The 20,968-nt window shown below is 38.0% G+C and overlaps 1 protein-coding gene across 1 annotated transcript in view; it reads right to left on the bottom strand.

The window, feature by feature from the left end:
• Window positions 1-20,968, bottom strand: part of PCNX2 (pecanex 2) — a 348,308-nt gene that overhangs the window by 261,098 nt on the left and 66,242 nt on the right. The window contains exons 9-11 of the mRNA XM_036756504.1: window positions 13,729-13,897; window positions 4,807-4,952; window positions 25-178 (exon numbers count right to left, since the gene is read on the bottom strand). Of these exons, the coding sequence (XP_036612399.1) occupies window positions 25-178; window positions 4,807-4,952; window positions 13,729-13,897 (469 nt within the window). The remainder of the gene's footprint in view (window positions 1-24; window positions 179-4,806; window positions 4,953-13,728; window positions 13,898-20,968) is intronic.

The following is a 20,968-nucleotide window of genomic DNA, read 5'->3' as shown; positions in this document are numbered from 1 at the left end:
GATAAAAAATAGCTTTGGTCTTGCCTTTAAAAGGGAATACTGGCAACTGGCCATAACGAGGCAGAAGAGCAGGAGCCATATGTCTTTGCAGAAGCCTTGGTTCAATGTTAGAAATCCAAGCAGAGACACCAGGATGATGAGCAAAACAGCAAATACATTTTCCTTAATGTCTTCAGTTCTATGGAAAGAAAAACAAGGGGAAATGTTAAGACTCTCTCTTTTAAATAAAGAAAAACTCTATGCTTTTGAAGAGACCAATAGTCAAAATTTAGTACCCTTTAAATAAAATTCTAAGCTCTGTAAAGAAGAAAACAAGCATTTATGAAGCTGTAACCTACTAGGTGCCAGGAACTGTGTGCTAAGCACTTTACAGTATCTTATTTGATCCTCCTAACAACCCTAAGAGGTAGGTGTTATTATCACCATTTTGCAGATGAAGAAATTAACACTGACAGAGCTAAGTGACTTGCCTGGAGTCACACAGCAAAGTAAATGTCTTTGGCTGAATTCGAACTCACGTCTTTCTGGTTCCAAGCCCAGCTGGAATCCCTCCACTGCACCATCTAGCTGCATTATAACTAGCCAGAAATTTTAGTCACTTTGATGAGAGAGAGAGAGAGACAGAGAGAGAGAGAGAGAGAGAGAGAGAGAGAGAGAGAGAGAGAGAGAGAGAGGGAGGGAGAGAGAGAGAGAGAGAGAGAGAGAGAGAGAGAGAGAGAGAGAGAGAGAGAGAGAGAGAGAGAGGCAGTGTAGCATCACAGAAGGAGTACTAGCCTTGGAGTCAGGATGGCCCAAGTTCAAATTTGTCACACATATACTATGTGATCCTGGATCATTGACTTAACTTATCAGTACCCCAGGCAAGTAAAACTATCATTTATAGATGAGCTGCCAATAATTTAATGGGTTTCTATAAATAGTTCTCATCAGTGTAAGAAACTTCTCATAAGCAATTTGCTTGTAATGTAGCCTTCTTTCCTTAGACACTTAAGAGGATGGGTCAGCTAAGTTGTACAGAGGATAGAGCACTGGCCCTGGAGTCAGGAGGACTTGAGGTCAAATCTAGCCTCAGATACTTGATACTTACTAGCTGTGTGGCCCTGGGAAAGTCATTTAACCTCAATTGCGTCCAAAATTAAAAAAAAAATGAAATGGAGGATGAGTAATTTGCTCATGGCCCTATAGCCAACATGGATTGGAAGGAGGACTTGATCCCAGGTCAAAGGATCATAGATTTACAATAGAAAGGGATCTCAGAAGCCACCTGGTTTAAACCCCTTGTTTTACCTGGGGAAAAAAAAAACTGAGGCCCAGGGAAGTTAAATGATTATCCCAAGGTCACACAGGTAGCAAGCATCAGGGGCAGGATTTGAACCTAGGTTCTCTGAATGTAGAGCTTTTCCTGCTGTACCATGTCCTCCTGCCAAGGATAGACTGTTTTGGAACCCCCTACATTGATTTACACAGGTAACACACACATACATACATAAATACATACATACATACATACACACATATAGTGTTTGGGACAACTCTTTACACACACACACACACACATATATGTATATACATGCATATCTGTGTATACACACAAGTATGTGTGTGTATATATTTGTATCACCCCCAATTAAATGCAGTTAACAAGATGCTCTAAGCTGGACATGAATGATTCCTAGATAGATCAATTAATCAACCAAAAGTGTAGCCTAAGTTTGAACCAATTTTTAATCAGTTGGGAAGGAGTAAAGTGTTTCCGTCCACTAGATGATATCAGATGACCAAATGCATTAGAGGAGGTTGAAATAATGAGATTTCTGGCTTCTGTGTATCCATGATGTTGATACTAGGAGGAGCCTTAAAGCAACTAATTTGGGAGCATTTAGAGAAGGCACACCCTTCGGGCCTGTATCAGAGGCCAGTGAAGTGTGAGAGACAGAGGAAGTGTCACGTTTCTCAAACCTCTCCCTTCCGTTTAAAACATTAGCCATGCCTTGAAGAGCCTGGACCAGTAACAATGTATCCCAGCCGGTACTTCAGAGAGAACACACTAGACACATTGAGGAAAAACAGCTTCAGTTAGCATTATTTATCTCTCTGGGGCAGAGAGACACGCAGTTTCCAGACGATATACAAATGTCTTGGCCCTCAGGGACCAGGAGAGAGCAACATTATAACTCAGGAGGATTACTAGCAATGATAAAAGGACTTCTCAAAGCAGTAGCTGTGAGTTACCCTTTGGTCACGTGGGTTCTTTAAACCTGAGATGACTTTGTTCTGGATTATATATGCACTTGTGGAAAAATATATCACAGATTTTTTTTGGACGGGGCAATGTTTTTGTTACCAATATTCTTACTACACTATCTCAGTAAATACCCTTTTCTGGAAGCTAAGTCTGATTGGGCTGTAATCATTGGGGAACATGCTATTGCAGGCTCATGATAATAATTCCAAAGGGAGAACTAGTCAACTTCTCTCTGCGGTCCTAGCCTGCCAATTCAAGTGGGAGTTGGGAAGTAGCTCCAAGTCTACCTGCATTTTATCCTTCATATCTTGTTTATGAGTAGTTGTTTACCTGCTATCTCTCCCATTAGATTATAAACGCCTTGAAAGCAGGGACTGTTTTTTGCCTTTCTTCATATCCCTAGTTCTTTAGCCCAGTGCCTGGCAAGTACCAGGCACTTAATAAAATGCTTGACTGTCTCAAAAAATACTGGCATTCCTTCCACTATACTACATTGACTAAAGCTCTGAAGGTTAAAAACATTAAAAATTCTCCTTTATAAAGTTTTTATTTTTAATAAACTGAGGTTTTAGGTTTTAAATTTCTGAGCAAAATGTGTCCTTTTCGCTTTATCCATTTTTAAATGAACTTAGAAAACACATGAAAATGTCTATATAGATGAGAAATTAGGGCTTGATATATGAATATTGAAAAACTTAAAATTAATATTGAATGAACATCATAGACTTACATGGAATGTTCAAGGAAAATGTATTATCTTGGATTATTAGTTAAGTGTTAAACATTCCTTTTAAGTGAGTACCCCTTGGGAAACTTAGTGCTGCTAAGAGGACCATTATCATTCTATTTTCTGACATTTCAGTACTGATATTTATAGTCCTAATTTTGCAGTGCTGTAGTTTTTTAGTATGTGATCTCACAATTAAAGACTACTGAAAAGAGTAGTCACTGGGGGACATGATACAACTGAACAAGCATTCAGCCTTTACTGCATTGCCTCCTGTTTGGTATTTAACTATGAAATCTTAGCATTTCACTGGATAGGTTTAGTAACAGCACCATGTATTTGGAAAACAGTATTATAATCAGGAAGTCAATTCATCCATAAGAGTTATCTTTACATCCGTATTACTATTCTTTCTATCATTTAATATACAGAAGAAAATTAACTGAGACACAAGAATGTTTCCAACTCTACCCTAAACCATCACCAAACATTATCAGAAGCTAAACCTGGAACTCCATGAGGAGCCAGAGGCTGATTTAGCAAATCCTCAGAAAAGTCAAAGGGGAAACCTCACCATCTTGTTGATTTACAGAATACCTTTCTCCAGACCAATCAAAGCCCTTTGCCTTCTTTTTGTAGATGTAGAAAATAAAGATGAAAAGGTTGTTGTCACTGTTGATCTCCTCCTCTTCCTCCTCCTCCTCCTTTACTTCTTCCTGATCTTCCTCTTCCTTCCCCTTCTTTCCCCTCCCTCCTTCTTCTCCTTGTCTCTCCTGTTCCTTCTTTCTCTTCTTCATTGTCATCAAAAAGTATTTATTAAATGCCAACTATATGCTAGGAACTGTGCTAATCCCCATTCTCTCCCCCCGCCAAAAAAAGACAAAACATGCTCTCTGTCCCTAAGGAGTTCATATTCTAATAAGGGAGATAATATTCAACATGTATGTAAAATATATATGCAGTGTAAATGGAAAGTAATATTAAGAAGAAAGACAACATGTAAACAACTATATACATACAAGACAACTTGAGTTTGTTCTCCAACTTGTCAACTGCCTATCTACCTCCCACTCTGGTCTTTAGGTTGGAGGAGGGAAAGAAGAGGTGAACCAATGGGGAAAAGGTAAAAAGAAAATTTTAGAGTCATCTCATCTGCACCTTCTCAAAAGTGAGACAGCAAATTTAAAGCTGTTGCTCCCCTCTCCCCCCACATTGGCATAATACTTCCCTTTGTCCCCAGGTCCCCTTTTCCCACTCCCCATGTCAAGCACTTTTCTTTACAATTATGCTGCTGGGTTGCCAAACATTTTTGCAAAAAAATATTTGAACCTGTCTTCAAGGCTGGAATAAACCAAAGATAGCACAGACTCAGAAGCTGAACCTGGAATTACATGAAGTAGCGGGCTGCTCTAGCAAATGCTCAGAAAAACCAAGGGGAAACCTCTCAATCTGATTCATTTACAGAGTGCCTTTCTTCAGACCACTCGAAGCCTTTTGCCCTCTTTTCGCAGATGGGGAAAAGGAAGTCAAAAAGATGCACAGGATTCTTTCTGATCAGAAAGTACTGTAGAATGTCATTGACAGACCAGACCGCCCAAATTGATTCTAGAAAGTCCTATTCCCAAATGTCCTGCACTAATTATTAAATCACATTATTTCTTAAACTTTCGCGATCTTTTTGCCTAGGTTTTGAGTTTCTAGCAAAGGAAGCATATCATTTTCCAACATTCCTGGGGTTCCCAGAAGAATCTTGTACTTTTCCTTTAAAGAGGGCACAACTCTACACCACTTATTAGGTACTTCTGTTGTGCATCTTAGCCATGTACAGGCTTACCGATCCAGCAGTGCCAACAAGGTAAGTCGATCATACCAGACTTTAATCCACTTGCCAGGGAAAATGATAAATTTGTAGAACTGCTCTCGGTTAAATTTTTTGGGGGCTGAGGAGCATGAAGACTCTTCCAGGTCCTGACTCAGATGCTTTTAAATAGAAAAGAAACAATAAAGAGAGGGTTTCATGTTGACATATTATTGTTATGATCAGAAATTCAAACTTTAAAATATGAAAAGCAGATGTTCAATGTCAGAGCTTTATATGAATATGTTCTCATAAAATGGATGTTAAGAAAAAGGTTCTAACTGATGGGAGGGTATTTCTTATTCATCTTACAACTGATTTTCTGTAGACCTAATGATACATACCTGAAATTATGCCAATAACATATCATATCAACATATCACTGTTAATTAAAGACAGAAATTGCAAACAAAAACAATTTTGCATAAAATGAGAATTTGGCAACAGAACACTTTGTAGGATTTGCTGTAGAAATGCAGCAAGACATTTCATTTACATGTTTTAGTGCTTTAAGGACCTGTGATTTTTGTCAGTCTAAGTACCACCCATAACAAAACCTTTCCAGTCTGGCAGGATCTAAAAACTGGGCACTGCTGGTGCATACTTCAAGAACTTAGGGTCACCCACATAACCAAATGAGCCATTGCTTTAAAACCTGAGTTAATGTTTAGTGGAGATAATAGAAAACTTCAAAGCTTAATGGGAAGAAACATTTATTTAATATGTAATCCATAAACAAATATTTATTCAATGTCTACTATGTTCCAGGTACTAGGTGCTGGGGACATTAGTACAAAAAATGAGACAGTCCCTATTCAAGGAACTTCAATTCCATTGGGGGTTACGACCTGTTTTCCCATAAGTAAATTTAAGATAGAGCCAAAGAAATACATGCAAATATAACAAATTACACATATGTAATACTTTAAGGTTGAAAAATTATTTTCCTTGCTACAATCCCGGGAAGTAGAAAGTACAAGCCCTAGTCTCTCTCCTGAGCTATAATAATCAGCCATCCTCAACTATCTTCTGGACATCTTGAAATGGATAACCAGCAAGCTTCTTAAATTCAATGTATGCCGAACAAAACTCATTAACTATTTTATTACTGTCAAGAGTACCACCATCCTCTCAATTTTAGACTGCAACCTTGATGTCATCATTTGCTCCTCACTGTCACTCCTCATAGCAGATCTATTGCCAAGTCTTGTCATTTCTATCTTTCCAGTACCTCTCACACACATCTCTTTCTTGACACACACATTTACTACCATAGTTGAGGTGCTCATCACCTCTCCCCTGGAAGGCAACTACTTTCTTACCAATATCCTTGGGTAGCAAGGGAAGGGGAAAAAAGCACATATGAAACATCTACTATTGTCAGGCACTGTGTTAAGCATTTTACAAAAATTTTATCCTCACAATAACCCTGGAAGTAGGTGCTATTAACACTCCCACTTTACAGCTGAGGAAACTGAGGCAGACAGAAGTGATTTGCTCAGAGTCACATAGCTAGGATGTATCTGAGGCTGGATTGGAACTTGAGTCTTCTTGACTCCAGGTTCAGTGACCATTGAACCATCCATAGGACTGTGCAACCTAACTGTCACAAGTCAGGTTCAAGTCTCTCTTTAACTCAATCTGTCCTTTATTCAGCTACCAAGGTGATTTTTCTAAAGTATAAAATTAATCATTTTAGTCCCTTGTTCAACAACCTCCCATGCCCCACTATTTTTCACCTCTAGAATACAATATAGACTGCTCTGTTTGGCATTTAAAGCTCTTCACAACCTGGCCCCTTTCTAAAGATTTCTAGTCTTAGATTTTGTCCCCCACCATGCACTCTAGAGCTCAGCTACAGTGGCCCACTGGGTTTTCCTTGGACTAGATACACCACTTCTCACCTCAGCTTTTCTATCATCTGTCCCCTGCATGCCTCCTCCTTCGCCTCTTTCTCTCAATTTCTCCGACTTCCTAAAAGACTCAGTTCAAAGCCCACTTTCTGCAGGTGACCTTCCCTTTTAGATGACTTTCCATTAACTCTTTATGGATCATTTTTTGTGTCTGGTTATTTAGATGTTGTCTCCCCTATGCAAAGGTAATCTCCTTGAAGGTAGTGATGGCTTTGCGTTGCTTTACATCTCCAGTGCTTAGTACAGTGCCTGGCATATATTAAGTGCTAATGACTGAGAAATATGACCCATTTTAAGAAACTCTAATATAAAAAAAATAAAACAGACAAAGGTGAGCAATGATATCCAGATGACCAGGGGCTTCAGTAGGTATCCTTTATATTTCTACTAACATCCCAGAATTCTAAGGAGGCTTAACATTACAGGAGGTTTTATCCCTTATTCAAGCAACGAGTTGCTATAGTGTATAGCTGAAATGTGACCGAGCATTTCTATTGCCTGGGAGTATACTTTTGCTCAGTCAGTCATTAAATTTAGGCCAATGCTAAACAAGGGCAGCTAGGTGGCACAGTGGACAGAGTTGCCCTGCCTGAAGTGAGGAAGACTCATCTTTCTGAATTCAAATCTGGCTTCAGACACTTTCACAAGCTATCCTGGGCACTTCACCCTGTTTGCCTCAGTTCCTCATCTGTCAAATGAGCTAGAGAAGGAAATGGCAGATCACTCCAGCATCTTTGAGAAGAAAACCCCAAATGGAGTCACGAAGAATGAGACATGACTGAAACAACTGAACAATAAAATGTTAAACAGAGATATAGGAAGAGCTAAAGAAATGTCTGCCTCCAGAATGACAGAGTGGGCAAATTTCCATGGTGATGTGGTATTAAAGGGACTCTGAAAAACAATGGATACAGTAACAGGAATAAGCAACAATACTTGGGACAAATGACTCAGTTTTTCTGACCTTTGACTTCCCAATTTTGTAATAGAGATAAACGTCTGATACATATAGTAAATCTTAATGAGATAATGCTTGAAATGACCTCTGAACTATAGTAATCATCACATTCTCCATTTTACAAAGTCAATTTTCCAGAAGACAAAAGTGTATTATATTAAATATAATTCATTTTACTTTAACCTTTATGGATGGAGATATTCCTAAAATATACTACCCACTTCTCTGACTTCTTAAATCATGTACATTGAATAAAAATTGATATTTCTTTGTTGTCTCATACTACTCACTATGAGTGTCAGCATTTATTTTGCTTTCCTCTGGAAGTATCTCAGAACTTTTTGTCTCTACCCTTAATAGCCCAAGATCTCTATAGGTTTTGAGTATCTTTTGTTTAATTTTAAAGAGAGTCTTTCTATGTAAATGTAAGCTCCTTATGGGCAGGAATTGTTTCATTTTGTCACTATTACCAGCACCTAGCACAGTGACTCCAACATTAATAAACATTTAAAATTTTGAGTTGATTTAAATGTGTTGAATTCCTGTCAAATTGTTGCTGAATGTTGCTGAATCCATCCAGTTCTAATTTTAATTTCTTGTTTCTGATCTGCTGTATGATAGGAAACAAAATGAAAACTTGCTAGAATTTCATGCAAATAAAAGTTAATAGGCTCTGAATGAGGGACTGAGAAGCTCTGTTGTGAGCAAATTACATGAATTTAGTTCATATGTTAGCTACAGCTTCTCAGAAGCCTTTTATGCTTCCTTTCAGGCTCTAGTTTATCTTTTAGAGAGATGAAGTTGTGGAATATGCTGCTTCTGAATAAATGAGATATTGCTTATTTCATTCAGGTGTCAGAGTTGAATTTGAAGTCAGGAAAACCTGAGTTGGAATCCTGCCTCAGATACCTCCTAGTTGTCTGTCCCTAAGCAACTTATACCATCATCATCATCATCATCATCATTCTCATTAATATAGTGAATTAATGTTTGCAAAGTGCTTTTATAGTTATTATCTCATTTTATCCTCACAAGAATCCGAGGAGGTAGGTGCTATTATCATCCCCATTTTACAGACAAGAAAAACTGAAGCAAACAGGGATTAAGTGACTTGCCTAGTCACACAGCTTGAAAGTGTCTAAGGATGAGTTTGATCTCAGTTCTTCCAGACTCCCAGTGCCATCTCAGCCTGAGTTTCCTTATCCATAGAAAGAGCAATCATAGCATCTACTGCACATAGTTTTTGTGAGGATCTAATGAGATACCATATAAAGTGCTTTGTAAACCTTAAAGAGATACATAACTGCTTGCTGCTATTAACTCTATTCTTAACAGAAAGGTTCTGTACAGAAATAAAGCACAATCAAAGTTAGTTATCTGAAATACAATTCTCAGCCCCCTCAGGTTTCTGGGATAGCTCTGGCCCCAAAAGCAGAAGTGGGAAATGAGAAGGCAGTAAGACATATCTCCCAAATTCCTTTGTAGGCAAAGAAGCTCCTCTTGTTTGAGTGCCAAGAAATACCTAATAGCTGACAAGAGCCTAAGACTTGAAGATCATACTTGATATGCTGTGATTGGTGAGTTACCTGCACAAAAGAAAAGGAATTCTCTGATTGACTGGTGTTGACTATAAAGGTCAGCCTTTCTGTGCTGAGAAGCATGAAGAAGTGACAAGTGACCAAAGAAACTAGAACAAAGAAAAGTGAAAAAAAGAAGAGGGAAGAGAACAACAGATGTGAACACTGAGAACAATCACAGTTGAGGCAATTAAGAGGAATGACGGGGGCAGCAAGCAACAGACACTAACTGTAGGGAAAAAGAAACCAAGGGATGAAGAGAAAGAAGTTAGACAGCTCTTCAATCTGGGGGGGGTGGGAGGGAAGGGGGATGGTAGTGGTGAAATAAGCAGCTCTCTAGGTTGCATTTTATTGTTCTCAAAGGCATCATTATGACATGCTGATGGGATGCTGATCAGGAGAGGTCAGCAACTAAGGGCAGGAGAGGAGATTCACAGTATAAAGCATGAAAGTATGTTGCAGTGATAGCTACCCAGCGATACAGTCAAACTACAGCGGTATGGCAGGCTACAGAGTGTGTACATATAAGCACCTCAATGTGTCATCAAAAAACATAATCTGATGGTGATTCCAAGCTTCCTCCATTGAAAGGATAAAGAAGGAATCATAAAAAAAATTGTGCTAAACCTTTAATGAGAAAATGGATATTGTAAATGACTCTAGCCTCCCTCAAATCTCAACTCAAATAGTATTTCTTGCATGAGGTCTTGCCCAGCTATTAATGCCTCATTCTGAAAAAAATTATCTTAAGTATTAACTTTGCATATGTTTACATGGGTAGATGTCTCCTTTGATAGAAAGTGAGCTCCTTCACACAAAAACTGCTTCATTTTTGGTTTTGTATCTCCAGTGATAGACACTGGGAGCTGAATAAATATTTGTTGATTGATTTATCTGCCCTAAATGATAAAAAAAAAAACTCTGAAAGGGCAGCTGCTCTATTACTTTGTAGATTCTTAAATCATCCAAATAGGGATCAGTGTCAAATGATGAGTCTCTCCATAAATCAGGGCCACTTGAATTATATTATTTGAGTAGTTCCCAATTAAAAGATTCCCTATCAATGACCTAGAATTCACTGAAAAGACAAAATGTTTTTATGAGCAAATGTACTTAACTGAGATATATGTATTTTCAGAAGGGTGGCTTTGCTATTTCAAAATGAGAGAGTATTAAATGGCTGAACAAAGTGAAAAGGGATCAAAAATTACAAAAGAAAGACAATTTTATGGAATTTTTAGAGAATGAATTTCTGAGCATATTCTGTCCTTTGAACAGTTTTATAATGGTGAAGAAATCACTCCGTATTGACAACTTCTCTTCTGGCAAGGGCCAGAGAATTACGTCCCATAGGATTTAAGCAGAAGAAGGAACAGTTGACTTTTTTCACATTTTCACATTGCAAGCATTTTTGGTGATTAGAAATTTTGATCATCCTAGAATTTTGAAAGATATTATTTATGTATATGCTGTTTACAAAGTGTAAGTATATATATGTATATATATATTTATATATATACATACATATACATGCATATATATGAAACTTGAATGTTCTATCGCTTTTCCTGTTACATTAAGTGAAAAATAATTCTGGAAATAATAGGTTTAATTGAGGAGAGTTGGTTTTTACTGAGTAAACAGGACTACTAAGCTAGTTTTATGTGTTTTTAAAAATTTTTTTTTCTCAACCTCCAGTTTTACCTTGCTATTTGTTACTTTGCTGCTGTTATCCACAATAAGAAATATTGTTACAGAGGAGGTTCCACGAAAAAGTTGATCTATCACGCCGAGACAATATGGGATTTTCAATGTTAAAACATTAAAGACACATTTTTTAAACCATTGCTTGATAAATGAATTCTGCTCCAAGTCAAACATTAAGGAATAATTGATCTTTGGGTAAAGGAACAAGCATTTATTAAGCATGTACTTTGTTTCAAGCACTGTGATAAGCACTTTACAAATATTATTTCATTGGATCCTCACAACAACTCCAGGAAGTTAGGTACTATTATTAGATCCATTTTTCAGTTGGGAAAACAGACAAACAGAGGTTAAATGACTTGCCCAGTGTCCTACAGCTAGTAAATGTCTGAGAATGGTTTTGAACTGAGGTCTTTCTGACTTCAGGTCCAGCACCCTGGCCATTGTCCCACCTTGCTGCCTCAATCACATTAGGAGAAACGTTATCTTCTAATGATTTGTGGTTTTTGGAGTAAGCCCTTCCCCAAATAGCGTAGCCAAAAATCTTAAAATGCTAAAAGATACTTCTTAATACACCATAAAAAAGGAAAACAGGATAGAAGTTTGGTTACAACCTGATAAACATGTGCTGTAGGCCCATGTGCTAGTGATGGAAATATCTCGACACATTTTTAATAGTATTGATAAGATAGATTCCTTAGACAAAAGCAAAGATGATTTTATAAGAAGTAAGAAATTCATGAGGAGAAAGCTATAGGTGTGCGATAATGATGGTGAAAATAATGAAAGGCAGTATGACAGGGGTGATATAGGACTGATCTTAACATCAGGAAGATCTGCGTTCAAGACTTGCCTCTCATAAATGCTGATTAAGTGATCCCGGGCAAGTAATTTAATCTCTCAGTGTCTTGGACAACTATCTGAAACTGCAAATTATAGTCAAATTACCAATCTGTATTGGGGTGGGGGAAGTTTTGAGAATGGGAATTCCACATGCCAGTGAAATTCCAGGTCAGAAGAAGAAAAGCAAATAATAATTATAACAATGATGATGAAAAATCAAACTACAACATCTTATTAATCATGTAATTTTTAAGGGTTACATCAAGCTATATGGCTCCACCAAAAACACCGCATGGAATCTTTCTCCAATGATATATCAATACATTTTGGATTCCAAAAAATACAGAATTCTTAATGTGTGCAACAGAAATATAGAGATCGAAGGCTGCAAACTCAAATCTGGAAGGCACATTGAATCATCAGATGAAGGTAATACATACATATAATTTGATCCCATAATACATTGATCAAAAAGATATCAAGGAAAGGCTGTGACTGAATACATAAAAAGACAAACTGGCATCCTCAAATCAAAGATCAATGGGAAGAACATGTTTAAAACAAGTAAAACTTACACAATACAAGTTTTAATTTATACTTTAGGAGCTATACTGAGTACTGTGACAGATTTGAAAAGTAGCCTAAAAAATTCATACAATATTAATGAAAAGAATGGTATATTACCCTAAGGTAGCTATGGAAAGATTAACACTTCCTTGACAAAAGGAAGGGAGAGAATTAAGAGATATTCTTAAAGCATATGATAAATAAAACTCATAATACTTTTTGATCAAGCAGAGATCATTTCAAGAAGCAGTAGTAAAGACTGATAGTAGGTTTTGTGCTCCTGGATTTCTCAAATATAACTGGATAGAGTCTATGAAAAGGCAAAGGTCTAAGAGTAGAATTCAAAGGCTCCCCTCTCATGAACTCAGGCGACAATGCATTGAACAAATGACCGTCACTGGATTTCTTTGTTGAAATCGAGAAGCTTATGATGACAATTCAGGACCAGGTTATTTCCAATGGAAATTACAGAAGGGTTATCCTTCAGGAGAAGGTTTCACCTCATGCCCAGAAAACTGGCAAAGGTAACAAAATATGGGAATTATTGATGTCAAAGGTATATGGAAAGACAGACATTCTAAAAGCATCATTGGTGGAGCTGTTAATTAGTACAACAATTTTGGAAAGGAATTTAAAATCATTCGAATAAAGTGACTGAAATACTCCTATCACTTGACCCACAGTTCCTCCCTTTTCATTTTTGGTAAAATTTGCTTTTCCCTCTATCCACCATTCTCTCAACCATTTAGGCTCACAACCTATGGGTCATCCTTAACTCTTCTCTCTCTCTCTCATTCGCTCCATACCCAATCAGTGGTCAAATCCTGTCATCTCTATCTTAACATCTTTCATACATGTACCCTTCTCTCTTCTGACACTGCAAAGACCCTATTGCAGTCCTTCAGCACCTTATATCAGGATTATTGCGATGAACTGCTGGTTCATTTCCCTGCTTCAAGTTTCTCCCCACTCTAGTTCATCCTCAACTTAACTGTCAGATTGATCTACCTAAAGCACATGTCTGATCTGACAGGTAAGTGGAATTTTCTGCCCTGAGGATAGTCTACGGTTATGACCCCAGACCAACCTTTATGGGTTCCATCAATCTATTTCAAATCTGAAAGTATTCCATAGGCAAATTACTTTGGGAAGCTCTGGTCTAAATATATTACTTTCCTCCCACCATATATCAGTGGAGTGCCCTCTACTGAACTACACTGGGAAAACATCACAGAAATGCAGTGCAGCTACTACCATTGAATAGATAGGATCCAATTTTACTAGCTTTTCAAGAGACCCCACGATAATCCCATAGTTAGAGAATATGACCTACTGAAATATTAGGAGCAGTGATATTACAGTGTACCCGTGGGGTTTCTGACTGGGTCCTCCGAGCCACCATGAGTAAAAGCTGTTGTTGGAGGGCACTCAATGCTGGCTCCCCAGAAGATGGTTCTTGACTTGCAGAAGTTGTGGTGCTGGAAGAGCTGAAGTGTCTTTCACTACAAATGGGTAAAAAAGAAAAAAAATAATGTTTTGCAAATGTTGGTAGTTATTTTAGTTCACGTACACATGTGCAAAACACACACACACACACAAGTAAGCTGAATTATTCCCAAAAGTTTCCTCCTTGGTGAATGTGAGCTCCCTGAGGGCATAGATTATTTTAAAAAAAAAATATTATCTTTGATTTGTATCCCTAGCACCTAGAACAGGTTCTTACACATAGCAGGCAATTTAATAAATGCTTGTCTAATTAAATAGAAGATTGGCACTGAGCAAACCATAATGCATATAGAAAAGATGTTCCACAGCCAAAGATAATAGTTTCAGCCTTAAAGGAATAGTCTGGCTTACAAACAGGATTATTACATGATATACAGGTTGCACTGCCTCCTAGAGCCATTGAATGTCTGTCTGGTAACCTAGGAGATAACCTCACATTTTTCTACTTTAATAGGCAGAAAGTTATTAATAATCATAAGTTAACTCCTTAGAACTGTGCATAATGGCCTGAAATCTTGGAAATATACCTGCTTTGTGGAAGTTGTCTAATCCTTAAGATACTCTATTTTAAACACTACCATTTTCCTTCCCAGCAACTGAGATACCATCTTTCCACCCAACCTCTCCCCTTGAAGCCAAGTTTTCTCAAATCAGACAGTGAAGTTACTATGGGTTGAATTCTTTATCCCTCCAAACCACCAATCATAAACATATTTATTAAGCACCTATTATGTGTAAGGCACTCTGATAGGATACAAGTATAAAGAAAGAAGTCATCCATACTGGGAATTGTGTTAAGCCCTAAGAACCTGGAGAGGGGCTGCTTTCTTTAATTACTTTTCCACTATTTTCAGCTCTCTCCTAATTGTCATGGACCTTCTCTCTCACACATTCTGGTTCCATGTTGGATTATGCTACTCTGGGCACTTTCTTTACCATGTGGAGGCTACTAATGTGGTATGAAGAATCTTTGTTCTACATAGACTGAGATGCTTTTCTGTAAAGGGAGCACAAATGTTGTCCTTAGGATTTGGTTGGTCCAGAGGTCTAGGGTTTGAACTGCTGGCATAGCTTCTTTGTCACCTGATCATAAAAGCCTACCCTATGGGGATCTAGGATGCTGGAAGTTTAGCAGTATTCTCACTGCCATGCAAAATGATCCAGTATTGCTGCCATGGTGAATGTGGAGGCAGAGGGAGCTAGCATCATTTGTTTTATAGTAATTAAACAATTACCATTTTAATATTTTATCACAAGTCATTTTATTGCATCTTTATAAGCCACAAGTACTTCATTATATTCCAAAAATAGACTTGTAATCACTGGTCTGAGCTACGTCTGGCCTAGAATATTTGATATTAATTTGTAGGTTTCAGTCTTAATGATATTATGGTTTTCAAAGTTGAAGCAGGGGAAGGGAAATGTGGATAAAAGAAAAAGCATCTGTCTCAGCCTATGTAAAACAAATGCTATTTCTACCATATGGAGTCACAAAACTGGGCCATTCAGATACCCTACTTCTGTAGGGCTCCATCATCAGTGCCCTCAGAATTGGAATCTCACCCCAGGGACTAGTAGGTACCAGCACATACTCATACTCAGTGGCCATACCGGCTGTAGCTACCAGTTTCTACATGCCACCATAATTCTCACTCTCCCCTCATTCCCTAGGAGTGAATGAATACAAATAAATAAGTATTTTAAATGTGGTCCATGCAGAATATTTTTCTCTTAATAAGATGCTGATATCTAATAAGTTTTCTTTACATTTGTATATGAAGTATCCCAAACATCTTAGCATAGTTTAAGCATTAATAAGCTTAAATATCTAATAATAATTAAATAATAATTCTATTTAAAATAATAATCAAATACTATAATTAAATAAATGATATAATTTTATAATAATAACTTAATAACAAGCTTTACTAACTTAAACTTTTTGGACTTTTTGGAATACCCTGTAGATACATATCTGTGTACATATGTATGTACAGGATTTGGAAGTTAGAATGAAAGAATATCTCATAGGATTATGGTTGAAATAGACCTGGGTAGAATAGAAATGAGGTTTGTTTACATTACTGTACTGATATCATACATTCAGGGGTAAAAAGAAATGTACAGGTTCTCTCTTCTCCAGTTTATTTGGGGCTTTATTTATTACTTAGATTCTTCCTCCTTATTCTTAGTTCCACCAGTGAGCACCATATTTGAGATGTGTTAAATTCCTATTGATTTTGCTCTGCCAATATGTAAATGAGGCAACTAATCAGGTACAGAGCTTGACTTGTTTGTATGTCCTCTGTTACTAAATACCTGTGACTTTTTTCTGCCTTTCTGCCTAGAAATGAGAAGAGACTGAGGATTAAGGTTTATCTTCAAAAGCAATTAAAATCTTTGGGGATGCATATCTAAAAATGACCACAGGTTTTAGAAGATCTGCACCTAAAACGTGCCCTCAAATTGTGCAGTGGTCTGCACCCAAGTAACTTCAAGTAACAAAATCTTTGATTCACATTCTTTCAGCTACCATAATACATTACTCTCTAATCAGTCTGTCTCTTAGTACTCACACAAATATTCTACTTCCTTTATCTACACACACACAAACTCATTATCTGCCCAAATTGTATCACAAAGTTAATGCCAAGGGCCAGCCTCCTAACATGTCAACTCCACTGATTACCAGCATCAGGAGAACATCCTGAGCACTCCTTTATAGCTCAGTGGGTAATTCATAACAACACACAGCTGGGAGGCCATTTTGACTTGGATATACAACTGTTTTTGCTATTAGTTCTAGCAGTATTCAGGAACAAAGAGTATAAAAATACAAAATAGTGAAAGTGAGGAAGGCAGGAAAAAAAAAAGGGCACAAGTAATACCAACAGAGGGCATACATATGAGTCAAGCTCTGTACCTGGGCAGTTGATGAATTCCCTCAGGTCATTTATGTATTGGCAAAACAAAATCAATGGGGATTTGACACATCTCGGATTTGGTGCTATATTGGCGGAACCGAGAATGAGAGGGGCGAATCTAAGAAATAAATAAAGCCTCAGGTGATTTGGGGAAGGGAAAATCAGTCTCCTTTTACATTCAAATGCATGCTGTCAGCACAGTGATCTGAACAAACCTCCACCTCTTTCTGTTTTCAACCATCATTCTTTCAGATGTGCAAACCTAGAATTAGAGTCTACAGCATACATGCATATACAGATGGACCACATTTAACATGCACATTCATTTTACACATGTTCCACGTAGAATATATATACATATATAATGATCTGTAACATATAGTATGTGCACTGTGCATCTGCATTATATGCATCTGAATATGTTCTGCATGCATATGCAAACACCATCCATTTCAAGGAGATGCCTACACAGACAAACACATGTATTATATATATGTATGTGTGCACACACATTTATATCATATACACACACAAATATATGTAATGTTATATTTTGAAGGTTTCCTAATAAAAATGTACTATTTTTGAAGTGGTAGCCAATAAGTTTTTTCTGTTTTTTTGTTTTTTTGATCAGTAGCAGTCACATAGTAAGTTAAGATCCCACTAACCGATTCAAGAGAGGCAATATGGTATAGTACAGAGAAAGGCAGCTTTGAATCAAAGTACACATGGATTCACATCCTGCCTCTGAAATATACTGGCTCTGTGACCCTGGATAAATAATTTTACATCTCAATGCTACAGGTAATTCTTTAAGACTATACCTTGCAGAGGAAGTGATTACTGGCCCTTGTAGAGGGAGCTTCGCTACCCAGGGGTTCCCTATATTAATGAAATCACAGATCTAGTCCCTTTCCCAAAGATATGATCATGAACTGCAAATGCTCTAAGGTAGACAGGGTATTAAAAAACATTGGACTCCTATCATGCCATTGTTTAGATAAGTGGCCATTGTCAAAGCAACCAGGCCGCTCTATTACTGAGCCTACCACGCTCAAATCTTTTGAGGGCCAGCACTCTTCTCTACTGGCAGCTGCCGGGTGGCACAGCGGATAGAGTGCTGGGCCTGGAGTTACGAAGATTCATCTTCATGAGTTCAAATCAGGTTTCAGACACTTACTACCTATGTGACCTTGGGCAAGTCACTTAACTGTTTGCCTCAGTTTCCTCATCTTAAAATGAGCTGGAGAAGGAAATGACAAATCACTCAAGTATTTTTGTCAAGAAAACACCAAATGGGGTCTTGGAAAGTTGGACATGAACAACAGCAACAAAACTCTTCTCTATATGGTCTGGGCTCAGATTGGTAGAGGATTTGGGGGAACTGAATCACACTAAATGAAGGCATAACATTACTTGATGGAGGAATGTTTAATGGTTAAATAAAACAAAACACGGACTTTGGAACAAAACTTCTAGCTCATTACCAAGATGAAAATGCAAAAGAAATTCCCAGATAATGAAAATAGGAACTTTAACAATATGTCTTTAAAAAGGCCCCTTCTTTTCTGAAAAGGTTACCACTTGAGGCACAGAAGCTTGGAATGGAAGAGCAAAAGATGGAAGGGGGAGGGGGAGAGAGATTGAGAGAGAGAGAGAGAGAGAGAGAAGAGACAAAGAGAGACACACAGAGACAGAGACAAAGAGAGAGACTGAGAGAGAGACAGAGACAGAGAGACAGAAAGAGAGAGAGAGAGAGAGAGAGAGAGAGAGAGAGAGAGAGAGAGAGAGAGACTGAGAGAGAGACAGAAAGAGACAGAGAGACTGAGAGAGGACCCAAAAAGGACTCCACTTTCCTGATTGGCCAGAAAGGAAGAGAAAATGAACCAGAATCCCTCCTGGAGATCAGGTAGAGAAGAGAATCACCTGAAGCTGAGTTAAGCCTCAATACAAATACAAATCCTAAAAAATCTAAAGTAATTACTACCAGGAGCTTAGGATGCTATGGACTGAGAGGGAAAGAGAATGAAGGTTTGCTGCATCATGGAAGATTTTCTTCCATGTCCTGTCATAGGGATAACTGAGTTGGTGGGTAGGAGGGTGTTTGAAGTTTAGGGATGGGAGTCATTGAGAAGCTTCTGGAAGTAGTCTCAGGACTACTGCTTGGTAGTTTTGGAGGCTGTTCTGAAGGTTGGGAGCATGGTGAAGTGAAAGGGTATTCTGGGAGTGAGTTAATGGGAGATTAGAGATTGAGGGAGTCAGTGTTGGTGTGGTTAGGGCAGAGCTTGGAAGCTGCAGCAGAATATCTGTTATTTGACATTAGAACAAGAGTATGAACCTAAAAATGAGAATAGGTGCAGCTGAGAATTTGCCCAGATGTGATACATTTGGGGAGTGGCCAATGGTGGACAGTTGAATGAGAATAACAATAATGACTATGATAATGCTAGCATTTACGTGGTGTTTTAAGATTTCAAAGCATTTTACACATATTATCCACTTTGATCCTCACAACTCTGAGAGATCATGTGTTATTGTTATCCCCGTAATATAGGTAAGAGACCTGAAGCTGAGTGAGTTAAGTGACTCGCTCAGTATCACACAGTTAATGTTTGAGGCAGGATTTGAATTTTTGTCTTCCTGACTCTGAATTTAACACTCTCTATCTATTGACCTATATAGATTTATGCAAGGGAATATTATGGTTGTGATGTGAGTCCTGGTGATCCCTTTCGGAAACATGCATCAGTATGAAATGAGCAATTATGAAAAACTGGAAGATCAAATTCTACCCAAAGCAATACATCTGAATCATGGGTGTCTGAGCTGTACCTGGTTTCAGGTTTGGATGGAAACTGTTAGAGGGGCACTGGATTACTCTGGCACTAGGCAATTGACAACTACAATATATTGGGACTTTAATAGAATCAAAACCTGAATTAAATTATGCTTTAACAAGTAGCTATAAATAGATCACAATTGAATGATTAATACATGCTGCATGTGTGAGAAATATGAAAGGTACACAGCATCCTCTACTGGTAATTGAAAGAAACTAAGAATCCACTGTAGCAACACATGGAAAAGATGCCTTATATGACATGCTTTCCTTCCAAGGTCCAGGAAATATGTTCTAAAGAAGGTCGGAAGGAGGAGAAGGCTAGAGGGAGTTTCCTTCTTATAAATGCTCTCCACCTACTGCTCTCAAGTAACTACATAATCCACAGACTATTAGAGGAAAAAGAAAGAGTAGTCACATTTATAGGAAGAGGGGCTACAGAACCTGGTTTGTATAAGAGATCGGGAACCAAAGGTTGGATATTACAAGGAGGCAGATTTTGATTCAATATAAGGAAGACATTTCTAATAACAGGTCTGCCCAATAACAAAGCAGGCTTTTAATCTCATTCCTCCCTCCCCCTCACCCCTGCCCCAAGAATTGATCAAGAATTGCTCTGCCTACTACATCTATTATATAATAATAGCTAGCATTTATATAGTGCTTTAAGGTTTTCAAAGTATTTTACAAATATTATCTCACTTAATCCTTACAACAACCCTAGGAGGTGAGTGGTATTATTAACACCATTTTTACAGATGAAGAAACAGGCAGACAGAGGTTATACAGCCCGGGGTCATATAAATAATAATTATCTAAGGCTGGAATTGAACTCATGTCTTCCTAACTCCAGGGCCAACACTCTGTCCACCATACCACCTAGCTAACTCACACAGTGATGTAGTGGAGAGCGCACTGAGTGAAATCAGAGGACTTGGGTTTAAATATCAGCTCTGCCACCTAGAGGGTGGCTAGGTGGTGCAGTGGATAGAGTGCCAGGCCTGGAGTCAAGAAGACTCATCTTCCTGAGGTCAAATCCAGATTCAGACATTTACTAGCTGTGTGACTGAGCGAGTCACTCAACCCTGTTTACCTCAGTTATTTCATCTGTAAAAAGAGCTAGAGAAGGAAATGGCAAACCACTCCAGTATCTTTGCCAAGAAAACCTCAAAGGTGTTCATGAACAGTTGGACATGACTGAACAACTACCACCTAGATGTGTGACATTAAGCAAATGCCTTGATTTCCTCTTTAATGTAGAATATTAGATTAGGATAGAGATACCTCTGATTGAAAGATAGATA

The sequence above is a fragment of the Trichosurus vulpecula genome, chromosome 4 (assembly GCF_011100635.1).
Source record: "Trichosurus vulpecula isolate mTriVul1 chromosome 4, mTriVul1.pri, whole genome shotgun sequence".
NCBI classification, from domain to species: domain Eukaryota; kingdom Metazoa; phylum Chordata; class Mammalia; order Diprotodontia; family Phalangeridae; genus Trichosurus; species Trichosurus vulpecula.
This window is presented reverse-complemented; position numbering and strand designations above follow the sequence as displayed.